Raw genomic sequence first — 24,783 nt, 5'->3', positions numbered from 1 at the left:
CTGGAAGCTGTGGAAGATAACCTGAGATGCCAGCAGTCATTCTTTTTATTTTTTTTGTTTATTTATTTATTTATTGGTTTGGGGGCTACACCTGGCAGTGCTCAGGGGTAATTCCTGCCTCTGCACTCAAGAATTACTCCTGGCAGGAATCAGAGGACCATATGGGATGCCGAAGATCAAACCTGGGTCAGCCGCATACAAGGCAAGTGCCCTACCCACTGTACTATTACTCTACCATACCCCCCTGGTGCCAGAGCGATCACACAGTGGGTAGGGTACTTGCCTTGCACATGGCTGACCCAAGTTAGGTCCGATCCTCCATATGATTCCCCCAAGCACTTCAAGGAAAGTTTCCTGAGCCAGGAATAAGCCCTGAGCAATGCCAGGTGTGACAAACAAAAAAAATATTTTTATTTTTTATTTATTTATTTTTTTGCTTTTTGAGTCACACCCAGAGATGCTCAGGGATTACTCCTAACTCTGCACTCAGGAATTATTCCTGGTGGTTTTGGGGGATCATATGGGTTCCCAGGGAGCTGTACTATCACTCCGGCCCACAAAATATATTTTAATTTAATTATTTTTTGGGGGGGTGAGGAGAGTGGGCATCATATGCAGCAGTGCTCAGGGTTGACTGCTGGCTCTGTGCTTAGGAATTCCTCCTGGCGGGTGCTCGTGACACCATCCAGTGCTCCCAGGGATACAACCCGGGTGGGCTAGGTGCAAAGCAAGCACCTTCACCCCTGACTTGTTTCTCAAGCTCCCAGTAGTTCTTGTTATAAAAACAAAGGCAGAGGAAAAGGACACACCTCAAGCTGGCAGGCTGCTTCCTGGGAGAGGCACTTTCCTCCCTCACCCTGGATCTAGTGCCTAACATCTTCAACTCTGCCAGACAGGGAAGACCATTTGTTTTCTCTACAGCCCTGGAGCCAGCAAGTGAGACCAGTTGCTCTTCTGCACATTCAAGGGTGTCTTCAGAAGAATACCTGGAGGTCCAGGGGAGAAGGTGAGAAGGGACAGATGGTGGGAAGGAGCAGCTCAGAAGGATTGGAAAGAGCATTCGGCAGACTGAGTGTCTGCCCAACGTGGCATGGTCCTGAGTCATGTGGGGAGAGACCTTAAAACCCAGAGTCAGGGGTTACTCCCAGTCACCACCAGTAGGGCCTTCAAACCAAACCAACCAGCCAAAGTTGGTATTTTATATTTGTATGTATTAGGGCCTCCAAGTATTTTATATTTCTCATGGCCATTTGGATGCTTCTCTACAGTGCTTTAGAGCCAGCATATTCCAAAGTGGTAGCCATTGGAGGGCCCTTGGCAATCTTGTTGGGGTGATCTGGGAAGGTCGGAGTTGTGCTGGAAAAACAAAGTAACATGTGTAAGTGTCCCCCGACACACACACACGCACTGCACCCCCACTCCGGAAAGCCTGGGGGCTGTTGGGAGTTACAGAGAGCAGGTGTAGGGCTACAGGATTGCTAACACTGCTGATCCCCTGGGCACTGGGACCGTGACATCAGGAGAGAAGCTCAGGCGCTCTGGGGAGGATGGGTGCCCGGATGTGGCGGGCTGCCAGCGCTGCTTCCTGATGTAGGCCAACATGGGGCCGCTGAGACCAGCCCAAGTGGGAGCAGAGCTGAAGCAGGGCAGCCGGGCAGAGGCCAGGAGCCTCCTCCGAGGAGAAAGCGCTCCACTTCACCATGCTGGCTGCCCCGGGTGTCTCTGCTCCTTTCTCTGCTGCGCGAGGAGAATTCTCCACTGAAGATTTCCTGCCTGCTTCTGCGTGATATGTTTGATATTGGGTTGTTTTATTAGGATCCAACTAAATGTCAAACATATTCTTTCAGCAGCAGGCAATCTGGCATCTTACACTCTCCTATCTCTACCTCTGGGGTTTGGTCTTCCTTGTGGGTAGGACTCCCAAGCAGTACTCCTGAGGTTCAGGGGCATTTCCAGTGGGCAATTCTGTGCTAGAGCATCAGGATACAGTGGTGTTTGGGTAATGGAGGAGCCGGGGGCTCTGGGCGGGGGGCACATGGGACCTGTGCACGCTTGACCAGTTTCTTTTTGTTTTTTTTTGGTTGTTTTGTTGTTTTGTTTATGGTTTAGGCCACACCAGGAAATTTCTAGGGCTTACTTCTGGTTCTGCACTCAGAATTTACTCCTGGTGGTGCTCAGGGGACCATATGGGATGCCAGAGATCAAGCCCAGGTCAGCCGCATGCAAGGCAAAAGCCATACCACTGTACTCTCTTCAACCCTCTGTCTTTTTTAATAAACCTTATGTCTCCAGGACTCCCTTGAAGGAACAGTGGTGACAACCTACATGCATTTTAATCTTAAACTGTAGAGAGCTGTAGTTGAGTATCTGATCTTCCTGTATATCTTCCATAAACTGATGGGGCCAGAGAGATAGTACAGGCAGGGTAAGGCACTTGCCTTCACGCAATGACTCTAGTTAAATCCCTGGCACCATAGAGGGCCCCCAAGCCCCACCAGGAGTGATCCTTGAGTGCAGGGCCAGGAGTAAGCCCTAAGCACTGCCAGGTAAGGTTCAAAAACCAAAAAAATAAAATGATGGGGTCAAAGAGACAGCACAGCAGATAAGACATCCCATATTGCTCTCCAAGCCCTACCAGAACTGATCCCCGAGCACAGTCAGAAGTAATCCCCCAGCACTGCTAGGTATGACCCCCAATATCAAAACAAAACAAATAAAATTAAATTAAATGACCCATCTATCTTTGACATTATGACTAGTTAGAGCCATTTTCACTCTTCCCCAATAGCTCTGGTCACCTTGAACGGTGTTCACCTCTCCTCTGGCATATTCTTAGGGCAGATGGTGCCTGTGTGCTGAGATCAGATGCCACCTCTCAGTGACAAAGCTCCCAGTGGAAGGATGAACATGGCCTAGAACTAAGCCTGGGAGAAGAGAGCTGGCGATGATGATTAGGGAGGGAGCAGAGCGGGAGGAGGGCAGAGTGCAGCACAGTCTGTGTGGATCTAGAATTCTATTTAAAGTCCACTTTAAAGGAGACAGTGGGCATGGTCCTCTCTGGATGATGCTGGTTTTCCCCTCTTCTCTCCTCTACTTGAAGCTCTAAGACAGTCTTCTAGACTCCAAACTTCATTGCTCAATCCCTGAAGACCATAATGGGATGAGGGGACCACATCTTCCTGCTCATTAAAGACCCTCAAAACGGGGCCTGGAGAGATAGTGCAAGTGGGTAGAGCACTTGCCTTGCATGTAGTTACCAAAGTTCAATCCCATATGGTCCCCCAAGCCCCTTCCAGGAATGATCCCTGAACACAGAGCCAGGAGTAAGACCTGAATACCACTGGGTGTGGCCCAATACCCCCCCTGAAATGTTTTTTAAAAAATAAAGAGATAAAGACTTTCAAAATAGCAACCGTCATTTGATCTGGGGCTCTGGGGGGATTGTCAAGGATCAAGGGTGACCTCACCTCATCACTGTCCTTAAATACTAGGAATCAAAGGTAAAACAACCAGTCTATCAGCACCTTGCATGGTTCCAGCAAGAGCAAGAAGGAAGCTCAAGAGCAACAAGCCCCTCTGGGTAAAAACTGCATTTGTAAAAGTGCCAAAGTGCCCTCCTCTAATCCTGCCTCTCCCCCTCCCATCGAGAGCTGTCCAGAGTCAATGGAAAGTTTCAGGGTCAAGGACAGTGTCCCTCCTCCCCTACTCCCCACTGTCTAAAACCAGCCTCAGCTGTTCCCAGATTTTCTTTGCTGGTGACACATCAATTCATCCAAGTATTTCGCCCTTTTCTCCTGCAGGAGATAATGAGTGGACAGAGGGGCTGGAAAAGACCATATTAGGAAGAGAGGTGGAACCCTGGGCAGAGATAAAGGCTCTGGTCTGGGGAGCCACCAGCATCCTCCTTGCTGGCCCCGTCTCTGGTTCTGCAGAGGAGCACCTCACACCTCATGATGGAGGCCATCAAGAAAAAGATGCAGATGCTCAAACTGGACAAAGAAAATGCCCTGGATCGGGCCGAACAAGCAGAGGCTGAGCAGAAGCAGGCAGAAGAGAGAAGCAAGCAGGTAGTTCCTGGGACTGGACACTCTCACTCCTGGGATGGCAATGAGTGACCTCTGGGATCAGTTCATTCTTTGGGCAAGAAAGACCCCTTCCCCAGCCCAGTAAGATAGGCAGAAGACATCAAGTGGATAGCTTCAGATTGCCAGTGACCTTGGGAAAGTCAGTGACCCCCTGAACCACAATGCATGTGCCAGGGAGTAGATGATGCATTGGGATACCCCTGATTTCTAGAGGAGAAGGCAGGTCTCGGCTCTCAGCATGCGAGGCTTCATTTCCCTTAAATAGAGTTCCAGTATCTGCACCCTAAGATGTGTACCACGCCAGAGCCATAGGTGAGACCCAGCATGGCTTGGCTGGTCAGAGATCACAGCGGTGTCTCGAAGCAGTGCACTGTTGTTGTTTTTTGTTGTTGTTGTTGTTGTTGTTTCGGGCTCATACCTGTCAATGCTTAGGGCTTACTCCTGGCCCTGCACTCAGAGATTATTCCTCGTGGAGATCTTAGTACCCTATAGGGTGTTGGGGATCAAACCCAGATCAGCCACATGGAAGGCAAGTGCCCAACTGCTACACTATCTCCTTGGCCCTGGCCCAGCACATTGCCTGTGGCTGGGAATGAGCTGTTTGTCTCTGCAGGTAAATTCCAGAGCAGTGGAGTTCAGCAGTTAGTCAATTCACAGACCCAGGGGCTTAGCCTGTGCCACTGTATATGATGTTTTGTGACTCTGGGGCTCCTACAGCTGGAGGATGAGCTAGCAGCGATGCAGAAGAAGCTTAAAGGGACAGAGGATGAGCTGGACAAGTATTCTGAAGCCTTGAAAGATGCCCAGGAGAAGCTGGAGTTGGCAGAGAAGAAAGCTGCTGATGTGAGTATTAGAGATGGTGGAGCTTAGTAGGTTTAATCTCTACATACAGACCTTGATGGTAACAGGACTAACTTTCAAACACACTTAGACAGATACAGTCATGGGTACCCTTAGGGCAGAGACACATATGCCCACATGTATTTTTACATATTTTTACATGTATTTTACATGTACTAGTACAACTTTTTTTTTTCTTTTTGGGTTACACCCAGCATTGCACAGGAGTTACTCCTGGCTCTGCAACTCAGAAATTACTCCTGGCGGTACCCATATGGGATGCTGGGAATCGCACCCGGGTTGGCCGTGCGCAAGGCAAACACCCTACCCTACTCATTTCTTCCTTTTGTTTCTTTTCCTTTCTTTCTCTGCCTTCCTTTCCCTCCCTCCCTCCCTCCCTCCCTCCCTCCCTCCCTTTCCTCTTTCTTTCTTTCTTTCTTTCTTTCTTTCTTTCTTTCTTTCTCTTTCTTTCTTTTCTGCATTTCTTTCTTCCTTTCTCTTTCTTTCTCTCTTACTCCTGCATCTATGCTCAGGACTGAATGAACCCTGGCTATGTTCTGGGGACTCTGTGGTGCTGGGGATTGAACACGGGTGAGCAGCATACAAGACAGGTGCCTTACCAGCTGCACCTGCTGTACTATCTCTGGCCCTACACATTTCTTTTTTTAATTTTTAGGCCCAGCAGTGATCAGGCTTACTTCTGTCTCTGCTCTCAGGGATCATTCCTTTCAGGGTTCAAGGGACACAATAGGGAGCTGGGGATAGAACCCAGGTCATGGGGCCGGAGTGATAGTACAGAGGTAGGACACTTACCTTGCACATGGCTCACCCCAGTTCAATTCTTGCCATCCTATATGGTCCCTGAGCGCTGCCAAGAATAATTCCTGAATGTAGGTAAAGGTAAAGGTAAAGGCCCTCCCGTTGATCGTCGATTTGCTCGAGCGGGCCCAGTAACGTCTCCATTGGAGACTTTGTTGTTACTGTGTCTGGCATATCGAATACTCTCGGTAGCTTGCCAGGCTCTCCGAGAGGGGCGGAGGAATCGAACTCGGGTCGGCCATGTTGGCCGCTTGTAAGGCGAACGCCCTACCCGCTGTGCTATCGCTCGCGCGCCAGGGGTAAGTAAGCCCTGAGTACCACTGGGCGTGGTCCCAAAACAAAGCAAACAAAACCAAAACACACACACAACCCGCCCACCCCAAAACAAAACAAAACAAAACAAAACCCCAGTGCGTTGCCCTCTGTACTATCCTGGTCCCTCTATATTTTCTTTTTTGTGTTTTTTCTTCTTTTTTGACTTTTTGGGTCACACCCAGAGATGCTCAGGGGTTACTCCAGGTTATTCCACTCAGGAATTTCTCCTGGTGGTGCTTGGGGGACCATATGGGATGCCGGGGAACAGAACCTAGGTCAGCCATGTGCAAGGCAAATGCTCAACCTACTGTACTATCACTCTGGCCCCTACATTTTTTTCTTAAAGCATGTAGAAATTGGATCAGGAAGATAACTTGATGGGCCGGAGTATATTTTTCATGCAAGAGGATCCAGTTTCAATTCCTGGCACAAATGGTCCCCCGGGTGGTACCAGAAATGATACTTGAGTAAACACTGACTGCAGTGAGGTCCACAAATAAATAAAAGCCCACCCCCAAATCTGTAGAGGTCCTATTTATTTATTTATTATTATTATTTTTGCTTTTTGGGTCACACCTAGAGATGCACAGTGATTACTTATTGGCTCATGCACTCAGGAATTATTCCTGGTGGTACTCGGAGGACCATATGGGATGCTGGGAATCGAACCTGGGTTAGCTGTGTGCAAGGCAAACGCTCTAACAGCTATGCTATTGCTCCAGCCCTGGTCCTATTTATTTTTGTTCCATTACCAGACCAGACATTTAATTATCTTCCCCAAAATTTAGACAAACAGAGGGGGTGAGGGGATTCCAAATTCAGGTACTATTATTTATCTCTGCCCCTCCCTACATTCTTAGCTTTTGTGTCCAGTGCTTAGCATGTGTATTAATAGGGAATCTCTCATCTCTCAACAGGCCAGTAGAACAGCTCCAATTTCACAATGAGATAAAGAGGTCACACTGACCCAGGCCTACATGGGTTTATTTGTCTTGGCCAATGTGGGCATCTGCTCTCATGCCACAGAGATGCGGGGGAAATCATGGTGCTTAAGGAAGAGAGGGGACTTCATGCTCCCATCATCAGACTTTATTCTGGGACCCTGACTAAATTATTCAGTTTCTCTAGCCCACACTTTGCCCATTTGAAAATGGAGTTCTCTTTTCCACTTCGTATTATTTCACGCTCATCTGCTTTCATTCATTTCAACCTGAGTTTACCACAAAGACACTATGACAGAAAGATTTTTGGAAGAAAGTAACCCTGGAGTGTTTTTGTTTGGGCTCAGGATGAAGCTTATGTTCTTGTGTAAGCTAAGCAGGTAGTCTACCACTGAACTACATTCCTGGCCCCATAGAAATATTTTGGGGGGGCTGGTATGGGCCACACTTGAGTTTCTCAGGGGCTATTCCTGGATCTGTGCTAGGAATCACTCCTGACAGTGCTTAAAGAACCGTTTGTGGCGCCAGGGATTGAACTAGGGTTGGTCATGTAAGACCAGGGCCTTAACCCCTGTACTATCACTCCAGTTCCATTGAGTAATAGGAACTAGTGCCCCAGTACTGGTGGAAATACACATTCTCAGCACTGAAATGACTGGAACTCAGGGACATTTTGTTGATGTTTGCTTTGGGGCCTTCCATGCAGTGCTACTAGGGCTGGGGGTCTTTTCAACAGTACTTGGCCACTGGGCTAGGTGGGTCAATATTTAGACCCAGTGGTATGAGGGCGTCCAGGGCTATACCTAGTGGTACTAGTGAGGGACCTCTAGGGCCATACCTGGTGGTTCTCTGGAAGGCAGTGTGTTGTCTGCCAGAGTTTGAACAAGGGTCCCTTTGTGTATAGGGCATGGGGTCTCAGGAGACTCTGGGGGGCTCCTGAACACAGGCATACCCTCTAGCCACCTGAGCTATCTCCTCGGTCCCACTGAAGTGGTTCTAGTTTATTGCTTTGTTTTTGGGGCCACACCCAGTGATGCTTGGAGAGGCTACTCCCAAAGGTGCTCAGGATACTATCTGGCCATGCAGAATACCTAGTTACTGCTTCAACCCTTGACGTAACATTTTGTTTTGTTTTGGGGTCACACCCAGCAGTGGTGCTCAGAGCTTACTCTTGGTGAATCTTAGAGGATCCTATGTGGTTCTGGGGACTGAACTCAAATCGTCCAGGTACAAGGAGAGCACCTTACCTGCTGTACTGTTGTGTCTCTGGCCCCACCGTTTTTAAAATCAAGTTTGTTTATGGAAAACACACTAGAGAGTAGAGCTGACCTCGCCTTCAGGCTCTTTGCTGGTAGGATTCTGATCTTCTTTTTGGCTTCCCACCGCTTTCAGTGGCCCAGGGAAAGGCTAAGGAGCATAGGCTCAGACATGCCAGAGATCAGGACTCCCAGCAGATGAAATATTATATATATAAATATGGATATATGGATATAAATCAGATTACATATATCCATAGTTTCCAACTGCTCAGACCACTACAACCTATTAATCCTCTCTTCCTGGAAAACTGCAGAAACCACAGGTTTCCCCAGGGGATCTGGGTTCCATGGTCCTGCTGGAGAGATTCCGGCTACAGATTGAGAGAGGACAGATCTCTGATTCCAATCAGCTGGTGTGGGGATAGACATTTTCACAAACTGGCACAAGGTCAGCTTTAATAACAGTTTTATGAGATGCTGGGTAACAACTCTGGGAAAGTCCTAAGGGTGAGCAGTTAATGTGCAGGCTTAAGGAAGCGTTTCCAGGAGCAGCAGAAAGAACAAACAAGTCTAACCTGAGCTCTTAGGAGAGAGAGAGAGAAAGGAGAGAGAGTCAGAGAGAGAGAGGCAGAGAAGCTCAATGTTCTTGAGAAGATGAAGAACTCTACCAGAAATCACTTAAATATATAAAGTGCGAAGGAAAAAAATCGTTCCATTTCTCCTTGTTAGCTTTCCCAACAGTCCAGTTAAGAACAAGAAATAGAAGAGGAAGACAAAAATGTGTTAGGCATTAGGCCAGGCTATAAAACAGAAGCAGGAAGAAGGGTGTTTTTCAAATCTGGGGTCAGCAAACTCCCATCTGTCGGGTAAACCCTACAACCTGGTTTCCCACAGAGCTTTCCTGGAACATCGTCCTACCCATTCATGTACATATTGTCTCTGGGCTTTGTCCCTACTCCAAAACTGTCATCACACTCTAAGGACCAGAAGAGCCTGAAATATTTACTGACACTCTTTTTTTTTACCCTTTGTTTTTTGGACCACACCCATCAATTCTCAGAGATTACTCCTGGCTCTGTGTTCAGGGATCACTCCTGGTGAAACTCAGGGTACTCTATGCAGTGCCAGGGATTGAATTTGAGTTGGCTCTGTGCAAGGCAAGTGCCTTACCCCCTAAACTATCTCTTCAGCCCTTTAATGATACTTTAAAATTATTATTATATTTTTATGGGTTTTACTCAGTGATGTTTAGGAACTACTCCTGTCTGTGTGCCCAGGAATCACTCCTAGGAGGAGATGGGGGAACCATAAGCGGTGCCAGAGAGCAAACAGACTCAAGTTTGCTCTGTGCCAGGCTATCTCCCCAAAGGAAACCCACCAAGAATTCTTTTTTCTTTTTCTGGTTTTTATGGCCATTCCTAGAGGTTCCTAGAGGTGGTGTTGGTGGGGGCTATTCTGGCTCTGTGCCTGGGGGACCATGTGTTCGGCCCCCAGAGATTGAATCCAGGCCTCCTGCATGCTGAAGTATGCTTTATATGTCCTCGACTTCTTGAGTTTCCTCTCTGGCCCCAAAAGAAAAAAACTGTGTGAAGTAAAATAAGTTTATTTTATTCAGGGAAATTTATTTAAAGAATTACGTGTGTGGGGGATGAACAGAGGAATGTTTTCTTGCACAGAAACTTCTCCAGGAGAAAAAGCTGAACGTACCCATCTCAGGTAGAGATGCAGTTGAATCTCTGAGGTAGAGAATGTGCCATAAAGTTAAAGAAAGAAAGGAACGGCACATCTCAGATGGAGAAGCAGGTGAAACTCCAAGGTGGAGAACAAACAACCCTCAAATCTTATTTTTTGTTGTTTGGCTCCCAGAGGTGCTCAGACTTACTCCTGACTCTCTATTCAGGGGACCAAATGTAGTGCTGGGACTAACTTGGATTGGTCGCAAGCAAGATAGGTGTCCTTCTCTCACTCGCGCCCTTTGGATAGAGATAGTTCAGCAGGTAGGGCACTTGTCTTGCAAGCAGCCAACCTGGGTTTGATTCCCAGCACCCCATTTGGTCCCCTGAGCCCAGCCAGGAGAAAGCCCTGAGCACTGCCAGGTGTGGCCCCAAAATAAAACAAAACAACAACAACAACAACAACAAAACTAGTGTATCTTCCAGGGGGTCTTCTGTTCCCTTCTGCCTTGGAGATTAATAAACAAACAGAACATGTTACTTTGATGTAGATTTAAGGGCAGAGCGGGAGAGTCAATAACTGCATGTCGACACAGGAGTTCTGGTTACCAGAGAAGCTTTTCTGGAAAGAGTAGGGTTTGTTGGGACTATAGGAAGAGCAAGGACGAGGGTGTGGCAAGGTCATTCTGAATTTAATTATTTCCCCTCTAGAGTTACTCTGAGGTCTCTGTTTTGTTTCGGGTGTGGGGGGGGGCACACCTAGTGGTGGCAAGGACTTGAAGCAGGTAAGAGGTTACCAGGAGACAGGTTTGCAGGGCTACTTCCAGCTCCATATTGGGTGGCAGTAGGGGGCTATGCAGAACCACCATGAATTGCCAGGAACTGAACCCAAGACTTTGACATGCAAAGTATGTGCTGGGCCAAAGCAATAGTACAGCTGATAGGGCATCTGCCTTACACACAACCAAACCCAGATCCCCAGCATTCCATATGGTCCCCCACCCCCCACCCCAGCACAGCCAGGAGTGATTGCTGAGTACAGAGCCAGGAATAAGCACCCAGCATAGCTGAGTGTGGCCCCAAGCCAAACCACAACAAAAACAACAAAAAGCTTGTGCTTCAGCCCTTTGAACTATCTCCCTGGCCCCCAGTCTTTATATTTTAAATTCTTGAAAAGTAAATGTTGCACAATTGTCTAACTTTTTATGTGTATGCGTGTGGTGGTAGGCATTGAACCCAGGGCCTCACACATGCAAGGCACATGGTCTACTGATTTGTATTCATTTGGGGGCCACATTCAACATTGTTCATGACTTACTTCTGGTTCTGTGCTCAGGGATCACTCCTGGCAGGTTTTTAGGGGACAAGGGAACATCTGGGATTGAACAGGCACCCTACCATCTGTATTAGTGCTGCAGCCACAGCTACCTATTTTTAAGTACAGTTTAGTGGTAGTAAGGAAACTCAAGTTATAACTATTACATCTTACAATTCAAGATGAAATCAGAAGGTATTTAGGGGGAAAACAAGGTGAAGGAAGAGGGTAACAGGGCACAGTGGCTACTTCCAGTCTGGCACTGGGGTGTGTATGAGTGTAGCTTCCAGTGATGCTCAGGGACCATGCAGTGTCGAGAACACAATTCTGGGCTCCCACATGCAGAACCTGCACTCTGACCCTTTGTTTCTATAGCCCCCCCCCCCCCAAGATCCCTTTTAAATGTTGAGGGATGGGGACAGGAGAGACAAAGATGGACAGACTATCTGTCAATAAACCATATTGTTGGTCACAGGAAACTAATGCACTGTGTCCCTTGAGGTCCATGCATCAAAAAAAGTAATTTTTATTTACTTTTTTAGGTTACACCCAGCAGTGCTCAGGGGATACTCCTGGCAGTGGTCAGGGGAGCCCATATAATGCCAGGGATCAAACCAGGTTTGGCTGCATGCAAGACAAGTGACTTAATCCTTGTATTATCGCTCCAGCTTTGCATCATGCTTCTGAAGCCTGTCAAGGGTTAAGCTACCTTTTTCTTGGACCAAGTTTCAATCTACCATCCTCTGGCAAGCACTGCTGCTCTCAATACCTCTTTGAGGGTCTTTCCTTGGGCAAGGGTACAACGATGCTCCCTACTGGCCAGCACCCCACTAACAATGTCTCATATCTGTGGTCATAGTCCCTAACTAAACTTCCAAAGAGAGGTGAAAGCATCTGATTCTTATTTTTGGTTTTTGAGTCACTCCTGGGGATACTCAGAGTTCCTCTTGGCTCTGCACTCAGGGATCACTCCTGGTGGTGCTTGGGGGACCATATGGGATGCCAGAGGTGGGCTCTGTGCAAGGCAAATGCCTCACTAGCTGTACTATCTTCTCATCCTTAGGAGTCTTCATTCTAAAGTCCCACACTAGAACTCTAGAGAACTTCATCAGAGTAAAGATTTATTACTGCCAAACACAGTAACAAGAAGTCTCAGAATGGAGATGTTACTGGGTCCCCTCGAGCAAATCGATGAACAACTGGAGGACACTGATACATACTAGGAAGGTGGGAGGAATACATAGAAGTGAGGGAAGATAAATGTATATATATATATATATATATATATAAATCTCTTTATTATGGTGCTTCCCAAAACTCTGTACGAAAGTATCTATTGGGGCACCTTTTAAAGTCATAAATAGATCCTCTGTCCTTTCTGGAAGCTGAAGTGGGGTGAAACTGGTGAAATTTGTAACTAAAGATTGTAGGGCTCAGTTTCATGGTAGTTTACTGGGCACTTCTCTCTTGCTGGTGTGTCAAGGATCTGGGAATTGACTATTTGAAGGACAGTGCGGGCATGACGCATCCTCCTCACCTATAAAACGAGTAATAACTGATGATTAATTTTTTATTTTATTGGGGGTGGTGGTGGTTTGGGCACACTTGTTGGTGCTCAGTTTTACTCCTAGCTCTGGACTCCAGGATTCACTCCTGGCGGTGGTGGGGTCTTGAAGGGGGGGGGGGTGCCGACCATCTGCAAGGCAAGCACCTTATCCTGGATTCTCCAGTCCCAGACATGAGTAATTACCATCGAGGCCTGAATCCTCCCAAGCTTGGAGCGGCTTAGCAAGAGGGTAACTGGCTGATGAGCACCGGCAAAGGCCGGTATTCCGAACGGAACCTCCGAGTCCAGAACCGATGCCCAGTAGAACGAGAACCTGGGGGCCGGTCCGTGTCTCCTGCTGCCGAGGTCCCCTTCCAGGCTTTCGGGAGCCGCGAGCGTGGAGAGTCGGGTCGGGGCCCCGAGCCCGCCGGGCAGCGCCGGGCGCCGGCGGGCGATTGTGGGCGGGAGGCCTGGCGGTTACCATGGCAGCCCCCGCTTCCCAGCCCCGCCCCCCTTTGCTGGTCTGGGGTGAAGACCCCAGCGCGGCGGGGAGGCGCGGCCGCTCACTCCGCCGTGGGGTCCCCCTCGAAGGCACAGCCTTTCCCGCCGGAGCCACGGGGCGAGAAGGCGCGCGTGGCGGCGGCGGCGGCGGCGGCGGCGGCGACGGGCGGCGGCGGCGTCACTTCCGGCTGGGCGGGCGAGTTCCGGTATTTCAGGGCGGAGTAGGCGGAAGTGGGGCTGAGGGGCGGCTGGAGCGCCGAGCGCAGGCACAGGCGGCTGAGAAGGCAGCAAAGCAGGGTCGGGGGGACCATGGCCGGGATCACCACCATCGAGGCGGTGAAGCGCAAGATCCAGGTTCTGCAGCAGCAGGCCGACGACGCGGAGGAGAGGGCCGAGCGCCTGCAGCGGGAAGTGGAGGGCGAAAGGCGGGCCCGGGAACAGGTATCGAGCGCGCGGGCGGGCGGACGGGCGCGCTGGGGCCGCCGCGAGCGACCCTGAACTGGGCCGCTTTGGGGCTGGGCTCTGGGTTCTTTTTCTGTTTTATTTTTTGATGCTTCCCTTTTTGCGGGGCAGCCCAACCCTCTCGGACCCGGCTGGGGTGGGCGGAAGCCGTGCAGTGGGCGCCCCGAATTGGGTGGGGCTGCGCTTCTGGGGCTGGGGCGCGGCGGGGCGCCGGGGGTGCCTTTCCGCCTCCTCTCTGTCCCCGGCTCATTCATTCGCCCGGTCGGGCCCGGGCGCGGCGCGGCGGGGGGCGGGGAGGGGGCTCCCGTGCCCCTATCCGAAGGGTCCGGCGCCGTCGGCGGGAGCCTTCCCGGGCCGGGAGCAGCGGGGCCCAAACGGGCGGCGAAAGGGGGCGTCTGGGGCGGGCGGGGGTCGCCGGAAAGCCCCCGGCCCGGCGTGCTGGCAGCTTTTCCGCTCCCTCCGCCCTCGCTGCTCAGGAAATGAGGCAGCCGCCCTCCGGGAGGAAGCGCGGTGCCCTCGGCGCGGAGCTGGAGGCCGCGGCCGCCCCTCCCATCCTCCCGCCTGGGGCCCTTTTCCTCTTTCGGGGAGCCCTCGCCTCTGCTCCCCTCCTCCACGCGCCCAGTGGGCGGACGGCGCCTCTCCGTCGGCCCGAGCCCAAGGGTGGGACCCCCGGCCGGCCGGGGCGGAAGCTGCTGCCGGATTCGGGCCTGGATTGCTGGCGGGTGCCGGCGTGTGCCGTCCGCCGGGGTTTCCGGCCCGGGGTTCCCCGGGAGCGCCGAGGCGAGCCCCGCCGCGCCTGTTCTTCCCCCTGGCCCACAGGCGTCCTGCTGCTGCTTCTCAAAGGCTCGGGCCGCCTTCGAACCTGGGCACCTCGGCGAGGCCGCTGTGGGCGGGGAGGGCTTTTGTTGCCGGGGGAGCCCGAGGATTTGCCCCGGTTTCGGATGCAGTTGGGTGGGTGGAGGTCGGGGGGTGGACCTCCCCAGCGGAGGTCGGGGTTTCGGAAATTGAAGCCCCTCCTGCAGGGATCCTTGGTGGTGGTGGTGTTTCGCAGATGCCCCTTGTTCTTTGCGGGCTCCGTCCCAGGCTCCTCCGCAGGGGAGTAGGAGGAGCCCTCTCGAGGTTAAAACTTGACGATCGTTGGAAAACTCTGCTCTGGGGAGTGCCGCCAATTTGTCTTCCGCCTTCGCCTTTTCTTCAGTGGGTTCTTCCTCTCTTCGTTAAGTCAGCAACTGCCCATGCCAGTTCAGGTGCAGTGTGCCGTCTGGTTGACTCTGTGACTTACTGACACTTTCTCATTGCCTTTGTTTTGGAGACTAGATCCCCTGAAAGGGGAAGACAGGGTGACTTGGGGACCCGTGTAAATAGGATTTACACTAGGACTAGTTCTAGGTCCCTGCTCTCTTTTGCGTTTTGTCTTTGGGCCACAACCTGCCATGCACAAAATTGACTCTAGGCTTTGAGCCCAAGGATCACTGGTGGCAGGGGCTTGGTGGCGCCTATGATGTGCCGCGGATTGAGTCCATCCAGTGCAAGGCAAGTTCCCAGCTGAACTCTCTCCAGCCCCTACATCAGTGTCCTAGTAGGAGAATGTGGCCCCTTTGCTCCTGGGCGGGGTGGTAGTAGTCAGCAGGGTGAGTAGTCGCAGGTGTGGTCACTTCTCTTTTAGAACTTGCCCCATTTGCTCCCTGGGCTGAACTCATAGAGCGGCCTTCAGGGAGGAAGTGGCGCCCTACACATTGGTGAGGCAGCTCTCCTGGGCCGCAGAGTCCGGAAACCCTGACACTGCTTTGGTGAACTCAGAGCCCTTTCTGAGGAGGAGACACCCGTGGGAAAGGAGCGGTGCGCATGGGCTCCCTGTTATCCTCCAAGGGCTTCCTGGAATCCGGGATTTTCAAAAAGGCTCCTCCCTTCTCTGGGGCTGGTGGCTTCACCCTCCCGGATGGTATTGAAGCTGGCAGTGGGGTTGCCACTCAGTCATTTTCTGGGTGCCTTGTGTAACTATCCATCCTTTTTGGGAAGCTGACCATTTCCATAGCTTTGGCTTTGTAGTGGGCTCTAGCTTTTTCTCTTTTATTTTTTTTTTTGGCCTTTGTCCTGGAAATAAACCTTGTTTTAACAGGGCACCATGTAAAATTCACTTTCGGTTTTGAATGCCTTTTGCATTCATCTTTAGACTTAAGTAGATTGCAAAGCAATATTTAATTACTTTTAAATATTTTTTAAAAATCAAGTGGTAAAATTTTTTTTTTCCTTTTTTGCTTTTTGGGTCACACCCGGCGATGCACAGGGGTTACTCCTGGCTCTGCACTCAGGAATTAGTCCTGGTGGTGCTCAGGGGACCATATGGGATGCTGGGAATCGAACCCCGGTCAGTCGGCCGCGTACAAGGCAAATGCCCTACCCGCTGTGCTATCGCTCCAGCCCCCAAAAATAAATTTGAAAGTTACCATTTAACCACTTTTAGGGAAGAGGGCTATCCCCAGTGGTGCTTCCACCAGAAGCTCAAGCCGCAGTGCTGCCAAATGTGGAGGACTCTGGCCTTTCTGGACTGTCACCCTGGACTCCATTTTTGACTTTTTAGTCATTTTTGTATTGGCAGTGCTCGGGGCTTGGGACCATATGGTGCTGGTGATCGAACCAGAGCCAGCCATAGGCAAGGCTCTCCTGTACTATCTCTCCAGCCCCCAATTTTGCCATCTTGAAGCATGTAGTTCATCTTCCTATTTTTAGGAATGCTGTTGAGAGAACAGAAGCAGTTTTGATTCTGGCCTTGTTCCCAAATTCCTTGTCTCTGGAGAGGGTTGAAACATCTGCTTGTTGGATGTATGTAGCTTTCTCCATCTGTGAGCTCAGAGAACCCACGATGTCACCTTTCTTTGGCTTAGACTTGCTTTCCTGTTGATAATCTTTCTCTTGCCCTCATCCTAGAGCACCTTCAGGAGAGGCAAAAGGCCCTTTGCTCTGAGCGCCTCAGTCTGGCTCCGCCTTTGTTTGCTCTGTGGCAGATAGCTCCTCTCCCTTCCCCTTTGCCTCTCCTTGTTGAGTTATCTCTTGGCAGTTACATTTGTGAGCACAGGGAACTCAGTGTAGGCCCTTACTTGCAGGGCTTGGCCCTTCCTAGACTCTGACTGTTGTCTTGAATTTTATCTGTGGCTTTTTTTTTTTTTTTAAGAAATGCCAAGTAGAAGAATGACAGATTTTGGTAAATTCTCCTCTTTCTTTGGCTCTAAATTTTGACTGCTAGTTCTTAATGCCTCCGGATGACAGGCTTGGGTGCTGGTGGGGTGCTTTGTGGGAAAGATGAAACACTTATTTGCTGTTTTGTTTGGGGTGCCTGGACAGAACCCTCGTGTGGTGTCACACAAGCACTGCAAGTGCCTTAAGGCTGCAGTAGGGTCTGAAGCTCCTGATTTTAAGTGGAAGTTACTTAAGAGTTGCACTTGACCATCTTAGGATAGGCCAGGGTTGCTGCTGTGCTCCCTTCCTCCTCCTAGAGATTGGAGAGTCCATTTAGGGTGGGGGTAAGGAGGTTGGGCCACATCCTGTGGTGCCAGGGGTACTCAGGGGATTGCGCCCTGCTGGGACTCACACCCAGGTCAGTGGACTTTCCCCGGGGGCCCTGAAAAGTCTCTTATTTATGTGGAGGAAGAACCTCAAAAATTGGGCAGAGGATGATCGGGCAAGCAGTAAGTGAAGTGGACCCTGCCTTTATTCTGACTCCATCTCTTGGTGTGACTTGATTGACCATCAAGGGCGCCTCCCCGCCCCGCCCCCCAGTTGTGGTGTTGTACTTAGGAAAATTCAGATGCCCTCCTTCCTGCAGAATGCATCTGCAGTCTTTGTTTCCTGGCAAAGAGAACTAATCCTCTGTGGGAGGAGGTGAAAAGGAGAACAGCAACTGCCCTACCTCAGACCCCACCCCTGAAGGGTCTCTGCACTTCCTCCTGGGTTCTGCTTTTGAAGCACGCTTGCTCAATTAGCACTTACTCTTGTGAGAGCACCAAGATGTGTTCTCCTCCTCCCTTTTCAGCCTTGCGAAGAATTCTATTGTAAATGCTGGTTTGTGGGAGAAACTGCCCGAGCCAGCTTGTTGTCATGGAAACTGTACACCCCCACCCCAGAGCTGTTATCTTTACTCCATTTGGGTAACTACTGGTGAGCTAGATGGAGACTTAGATTTCCTGAGCTTCCTCCCAATCTGGTTTCATTCTTCCTTTTTCTTCTTTTTTTCTTTCATTCCTTTTTTTTTTTTATAGCTCTAGGCATCTGAAAGGGCAAGGGGGATGGTAGGTGATACTGGCAGTGATGTAACCTGGTCTGTTGTCAGAATCTTGACCCACCAGCCTGTTCGAGATGTTGAGAGGAAATGTGTATGTTCCTTGGAGACATTTGTTTTCTATAAAGATAGGAGGACTAGGAAAATGAAAGACTTGTCTTCAGGATATTTTAAATAGTGCAGAGACACAAATGATGTCTTAGTCATTTTAGTGTATATAGGCTTTTCATTTTTCTTTTCCTGCCTCTGGTGGTTCTGTAGCCTTAGTCCCTGAACCCTTCCTTGTTTGTATTTAGGTTTTGATTTTGGACCATACCCAGTAGTTGGGGGCTACTCCTGGTTCTGCTCACTGGTCACTCCCAGTGGTTGCTGATGTACCATGCAGTGCCAGGGATCAAACCAGGGTCAGCTGCATGCAGGGCAGTCTTATCCCTTTTAACCCTTGTACTATCTTTTGGGTCCCTAGCTTTGTGTGTGTGTGTGGGTGGGTGGGTGGCGGCATCCTGTGGTACTCAGGGCTGACACCTGGCTGTGCTCAGGGAGTCACTCTGGCTGGGCTTGGAGAAACCCTTAGCATGCCAGGGATAGAAGCTGGGTTGACTGCATGCAAGCCCTATCTGCTGTACTAGATCTCCGGCCCCTATATTTGGAAATTTTTATGTCAGATAACCTGATTCCTTTTTTGGGCTCTATCCCTCCCCGTTGGGGCTAGTGGCCCAGATTATTTCTATAGCTGCTCCCACTCTTCACTGCCAGGAGGAAATCAGGGTAATAGAATTCAGGCACGATCTGAATCTGGGCTGGAGAAGAGAGATCGTGTTTACCCAGCTTGGATAAGTATCAGAACTGGGTGGTGTGCTGGCAGATTAAATTCTTGTGTGTGGCAGAGTCAGTGTACTTGCCAGCTAGGTGTGGGGAGGAGCAGTGGGAGGAGCTGGCTTTTCTGCCAGTAGGAATTGCCCCGGGAGCAGGAGTGCTGCTGTATCCTTGTTTCTCACTTCCATAGCCAAGGATAGGAGAGAGTCCTCCAACTCCTGTGCTTAATGAGGGGGTTCGCTGTGTGAGGCAGAATATCATCCTAAGTTATACTGGAGGGTGAAGTTAAGGGAATGATTTGGAAAATGACAAGTGATTACAATTCAAATTTGGAGAAATGGGGTTGTTAGCCTAGCAATAAAGCCCTTGCCTGCCAGTAGGAATTGTGAGACCCTGGGTTCAGTTCATAGCACTGCAGAAAACAAAAGAAGATGGGAAGAGAGGTGGGCACAGAGGAAATGTTCGTCTCTGTGCCCCCCCCACCCCAAGACGTCTGTTTTAGGGTTTGTTCCAGGAAGTAGGAGGACCATGCAGTGCCGTGATCAAATGGAGAGCGCCCAGTGCAAAGTCTGAACTGCAGCCCTCTGAGACATCTCTCTGACACCCTCATCCACTATTTTTCTTTGGTGGGGAGGGGCACACCAGCAGTGCTTGTGGCTTACTCCTGTGCTCAGAGGATCATATGGTGTTCTGGGGATTGAACTCGGTGTGGTCATGTCCAAGGCAAGTGCCCTACTAGCTGTACAATTGCTCTGGTGCCCAAAGCAGTCTTACCTAGTGAAGAGGTGGGGTTCAGGCCAGGGAGATGACGGAAAGGAGTGGAGTCACAGGTTTTGAATGTGGGAGGGCCATGGTCTATCCCTGACATAGCATGGGTTATGCTGAGTACTGTCAGAGTGAACTTTGAGCTGAGAGTAGTGAAGTCTTCCCTTCCTTACCCCCAATCCCCCATCCCCCTGGGGAAAAAAATGGCAAGAAAGGAGCATGGGAATTCCTGGTAATGTGGTTCCTGTATTATAGCACATGCCTTGTATTTCTTATTCCTAGCACTGCATGTCCCCTCCTCCAGTAGCCGTAGTATCCCCTAAGCACCTAGGAACCTAGGAATGTCCCTCCATAAAGGATGAGGAGCAAATATGCTAGTGGTCCATTCCTTCACTTCCTGTTCCAGAGGTGATTCTGGAAGATTTCCCTTGACTAATCTTCCTCCTATTGTATTAGGATAAGGTGGTTCGAGCATTCACTGCAGTTTAAGCAGCAAAGGAATACATCACTCAGGATTTTCTCCCTGAGGAACACTGCTTATTTTTCCACTTTGTCAGTCATGAGGAAGTAGCTGAAGAGTGAGACATACTCTAAACCAGAGTTTAGGCAGAACTCTTTCAGTGGCTTTCTTTTTTGGCTTTTCAGGTCATGCTCAGGGGTTACTCCTGGCTCTGCACTCAGGAATCACTCCTGGCAGTGCTCGGGTGACCATATGGGATGCTGGGAATCCATCCCGGGTTGGTGGCGTGCAAGGCAAACGCCCTACCCACTCTGCTATCGCTCTAGCCCATCAGTGGCTTTCTTTCCTCACCAAGGGTCTGAATGGGTCATTGGGAATTTGAATCCAGAAAGGGGGTGGTGCTGACTGACACTGGGCTGATCAAGGAATTGAGATTTGTTTATTGCTGCGGGGGGAGGGGGGACATCCAGCAATGCTCAGGGATCACTCCTGGCAGGCTTGGGGACCAGAAGGGATGCTGGGGATTGACTGGGTTGGCTTCTTGCCAGGCAAGTGCCCTATCTGCTGTACTAAGATATACTCCAACTCCAGGAACTGAGTTTTGAAATCCTCTTCCTGTGGCTCCTATGGGAGTTTATTGCTGGAAAAGGGAGGAAATCTAAACATAACCACACTGTGCCAGCTAGATCTTGCATTTATCTGAGCTAAGACAGGGCCTGCTCAGCCAGATTCTCACTTCCCCATAGTTCCCATCCTGCTTTTCACCATGTCTGACTCCTTTTTTCATTCTTCCATTTGGCGGCAGGCCGAGGCTGAGGTGGCATCTTTGAACCGGAGGATCCAGCTGGTTGAAGAGGAACTGGACCGTGCTCAGGAGCGCCTGGCGACTGCCCTGCAAAAGCTGGAGGAAGCTGAGAAAGCAGCTGATGAGAGTGAGAGGTGTGAAGAGGGCCCTGCCTGGTGGAGCGCAGATTCCAAAAGTTCAGAATTGCTCTGATCAAGAATTCCTGTTTTGGGGGGCCAAATACTCGTCTGTGCTCAGGGCTTACTCCTGGCGCTGTGTTCCGGGATCACTTCTGGTGGTGCTTGGAGGACTATACGGATTGCTGAGGATCAAACCCTGGTCAGCGTGTGCAAGGCAATGCCCTACCCACTGTACTATTGCTCCGCCCCCTGGTCGAGAGTTTCTTATAGATGTGTTCTTTAAAATCATGGCCTCTTGGACTGAGAGCTTTCCTTCTGCTCTGGTTCTTTCTTGTATTTTGGGGCCATAGCCTGCAGTGCTTAGAGGCTTCTCCTCTGGGATCGAACCTGGTCCTCCCACATGCCAAGCACTTGGCTCAGCCAGCTAAGTTTTCTCTATCTCTGAAAACTCCTCTTGAGAAGGGCTGCTTACCCTGTAATCCTTTCATCTTTTTGTTTTTGGGCCACACTCAGTGATGCTCAAGGCTTAATTCCTGGTGGTCCTCAGAGGACTGACCATATTGGGATGCCAGAGATTGAACTTGTTTGGCTGTGTGCAAGGCAAACCTTTACCCCTGCTATTGCTCCAGTCTTCCTTTCATCCTTTTTAAAAGTAAAGGCCATACCTGTTGTCAGTGAGAATGTCAGGGATTTAATCCGGGCCTCCCACATGCATGTGCCCTACCTCTTTAGCTGTCCCCATTCCATCGCTGTGATTGTTTTTTTTTTTTCTTTTAAGAAATGGACAAAATAATTCTTACGTGAATTTGCAGTACGCCTCTACATTTTGTGGATCGTAAACTACTTTGTGAGATGAGCTTCTCTAAAGAAGTGATCCTCACAGGGAGGCCCTTGACCAGCAGCACCTGGGAACTTTTGTAGAAATTGATTCTCAGCCCTTTCCGGGATCTAGCAGTCACGTCTTTGTTCATAAATTTTGGATTTCTCCCCTATTTTTTGTTGGGTGGGGCACAGGGGGCTGTTTGGGCAATACCTGGTGGTGCTTCAGGCTCATCTGGCACTGAAGAGACAGACCCCTGGCATTGCTCTCAGGGGACTGTGTGTGTGTGGTGCCCAGTACTGAGCCATGTACCCAGTACATCGCTGAAGTGGCAGCATGCAAGGAGGTGCTTTCCTACCTCTTCTGTACTCTCTCTTGGCCCTGAAAGTGTATTTTGTTTTGTTGCAGTGGGTGGATGGGTCCGGGCCCACCTGGCAGTACTCACTCTGAGATGTGCTTGGCACCATGTAGTGCCTGAGATCGAACTCAGGCCTTCCACATGCAAAGCCTGTTCTCTGTTTGATCATTCAGAAACTCTGGAGGGTGGAGCCCAGCAGTTTGAATTTTACTTATTTTTTCTGTGCTTTGGGGCCACGCCCAGTGGTGCTTAGGCGTTACTCCTGGCTCTGTACTCAGTAATTACTCCTGGCGGTGCTCAAAGTTCCATTTGGGATACCAGAGACCAAACGTGGGTTGGCTGTGTGCAAGCCAAGCGCCCTGTCTGCTGTACTATGTCTCTGACCCCATTTTGTGTGATGTTTTATTAAATTGTTATTTGGGCCACACCAGTGATGCTCAGGGGCTATTGGCTCTGTATTCAGGCATTGCTCCCTGCAGTGCTTTAGTGCTAGGGATGGAACTTGAGGCCTCTGCATGCAAAGCCTGTGCTCAGCCCATTGAGGTCTCCAGCCTCTCGGTCAGAAACTCTGGAGCATGAATCCAGCCATTAGAATTTTCATAATTTTATGGGGAGGGGGTGCAGGGTGCCCGGCACACAGGGCTTACTTTCAGCTCTGCACTTATGAATTAACTTCTGATGGGGCTTCAGAGACCATATAGGGTACCAGGGATAGAACCTGGGTCTGCCACGTGCAAGGCAAGAGCCTTACACTCTCTCTCTCTCTCTCTCTCTCTCTCTCTCTCTCTCTCTCTCTCCAGGGATTAGGAGTTCAGCAAGCACTTTGAACCCTGATTATGCACCATTAGAATCGTAGAAGTGAGAAATGGGGGTCTTTGGGGAGTTCTAAAATGTTAGAATGCCTTGATTCCATCACACTTTGATTATTCACAAGAGGGAGACCTGGATATAAATGTTTCTAAAGTGTATCCAGGGTTGAGAAATCACTACTCTTTTGTTGACAGTCTGTGCTTTCTACCTAAGAATTGATCTCATACAGATGTGTGGGGCACTGCATGGGTTCAGGTTTCTTCTTGGAGCACATTAACCCTATGCAGCTGGGACGGAATGTGGCAGTTTTGAGATACCATTACCAAGCAGTGCCCAATTTCTAAAGCAGTGCAGAGAACTGTAGTATACAATTCCTATAGAAGTGGAGAGATCACCATGAGACTTTCTTTCTTTCTTTCTTTTTTTTTTTTGCCTTTATTTTCTATACAAAATATTTCCAGAAGGATTTTGCATATTGCCTGAGGGGTTCGAGAAGTGAGGAGACTTCTGCTTTTTGCTTTATGGCCTCAGATTATGTTTAATTTCGTGTGTGTGTGTGTGTGTGTGTGTGTGTGTGTGTGTGTGAAGTCTGAAACTAATTAAATGAAGGTGTAGTGCTTTGGGACGTGCACAGGAGGAACGGGCTACAGATGGTTCCTTGAAAGGGCATGTGTGCCATGTTTGTCCTTGTCATTTCTCCCAGAGGGATGAAGGTCATTGAAAACCGAGCTTTAAAAGATGAAGAAAAAATGGAACTTCAAGAAATTCAACTCAAAGAAGCTAAGCATATTGCAGAAGAGGCAGACCGGAAGTATGAAGAGGTGAGCTTCACTTTCTCTGTCTTCTGTCATCAGCCGTCCCAGACTCTTCAAGAGAGCGCTGGGTCTGGTGTTGAAGCTCCATGGTAGAATGTTGGCCTTGGTTGTGAGAGATCCCGGTCTCCCACTCTCCCTGCACCACTCTCTCTTGCCACCTTTTGTCTCTTCTTTCCCAGTTACTCCCCTGCTTCTCCAACAAGTCTCTCTTTCCCTTGGGGAACTTGGGGCCCTATGAGGGCTGGGACATGCCCAGGAGGAACGGGCTAGCAGATCAAGAAATGAATGGATGGGCCAGGAGAATTAGAAGGGGAGAGTGTGACCCCTGTGGCTCACTGAACTCTGCCTTGCCTTCTCTTGTAGGTGGCTCGTAAATTGGTGATTATTGAGGGTGACTTGGAACGCACAGAGGAACGGGCTGAGCTGGCCGAGTCGTGAGTATCTTGCTCCCCAGATCTTAAGCCTTTTGTCCCTTTCCCTTTGGCTTGGGCATGAATGTTTGGCTTGGACACTAGCTTTCCTTCAACCTTGTTACACAGGGCCTAGAACATGGGAGCCGTCGCTGGTTCTTCCTGGGGCCCTGAGAGTGGTTTGGGACTTTCTTACTGTCTTGACCGGGGACCAGGGACACATGAGGCTTTTATACTGTTGTCGGGGAGTTGATGGTGGGGGGGGGGTGGGTACAAGTTGGGAGGCAAAGAGATTAATAAGAGGGTGAACTGTTAACTGGATGGCCCTTCTGGGTCCTGGGATCTTATGGTCCCTTGAGGTATTGAGGTGCCTTAAGTCTCTTTTTCCCACTTGCCAGTGTGCTGGGGGACGTTAGGGAAGAGGCAGATGTGAAATGCCACATATTGGCACCTTCTGGGCCTTGTATAACAAAGTCAGTGCTGATGCATAGATATTTGTGCTTCGGTGGCATCCCCTCTCTCAGACATGACATATCATGACCATGGTGGTGTTTGGCGTGTTTTTTTGATTTT

General features: G+C 49.9%; 1 protein-coding gene across 11 annotated transcripts in view; it reads left to right on the top strand.

Moving 5' to 3' along the window:
* Positions 1-3,950: 3,950 nt before the first annotated feature.
* The window catches only part of TPM3 (tropomyosin 3), a 35,529-nt gene continuing 14,696 nt past the window's right edge, over positions 3,951-24,783 (top strand). For 5 of the 11 annotated variants that reach the window (XM_056122971.1, XM_056122972.1, XM_056122975.1 and 2 more), the window contains exons 1-5: positions 3,951-4,067; positions 4,803-4,928; positions 20,879-21,012; positions 23,689-23,806; positions 24,164-24,234. In XM_056122971.1, the coding sequence (XP_055978946.1) occupies positions 3,951-4,067; positions 4,803-4,928; positions 20,879-21,012; positions 23,689-23,806; positions 24,164-24,234 (566 nt within the window). Of the gene's footprint in view, positions 4,068-4,802; positions 4,929-13,508; positions 13,736-20,878; positions 21,013-23,688; positions 23,807-24,163; positions 24,235-24,783 lie in introns of those variants that run through there. The other 6 variants (XM_056122977.1, XM_056122978.1, XM_056122982.1 and 3 more) reach the window with 3 other exon arrangements.

Source organism: Sorex fumeus, unplaced genomic scaffold (assembly GCF_029834395.1).
Source record: "Sorex fumeus unplaced genomic scaffold, SorFum_2.1 ptg000047l, whole genome shotgun sequence".
Classification (NCBI taxonomy): Eukaryota; Metazoa; Chordata; class Mammalia; order Eulipotyphla; family Soricidae; genus Sorex; species Sorex fumeus.
The sequence above is the reverse complement of the archived record's forward strand: the minus strand, read 5'-3'. Positions and strand labels throughout refer to the sequence as shown.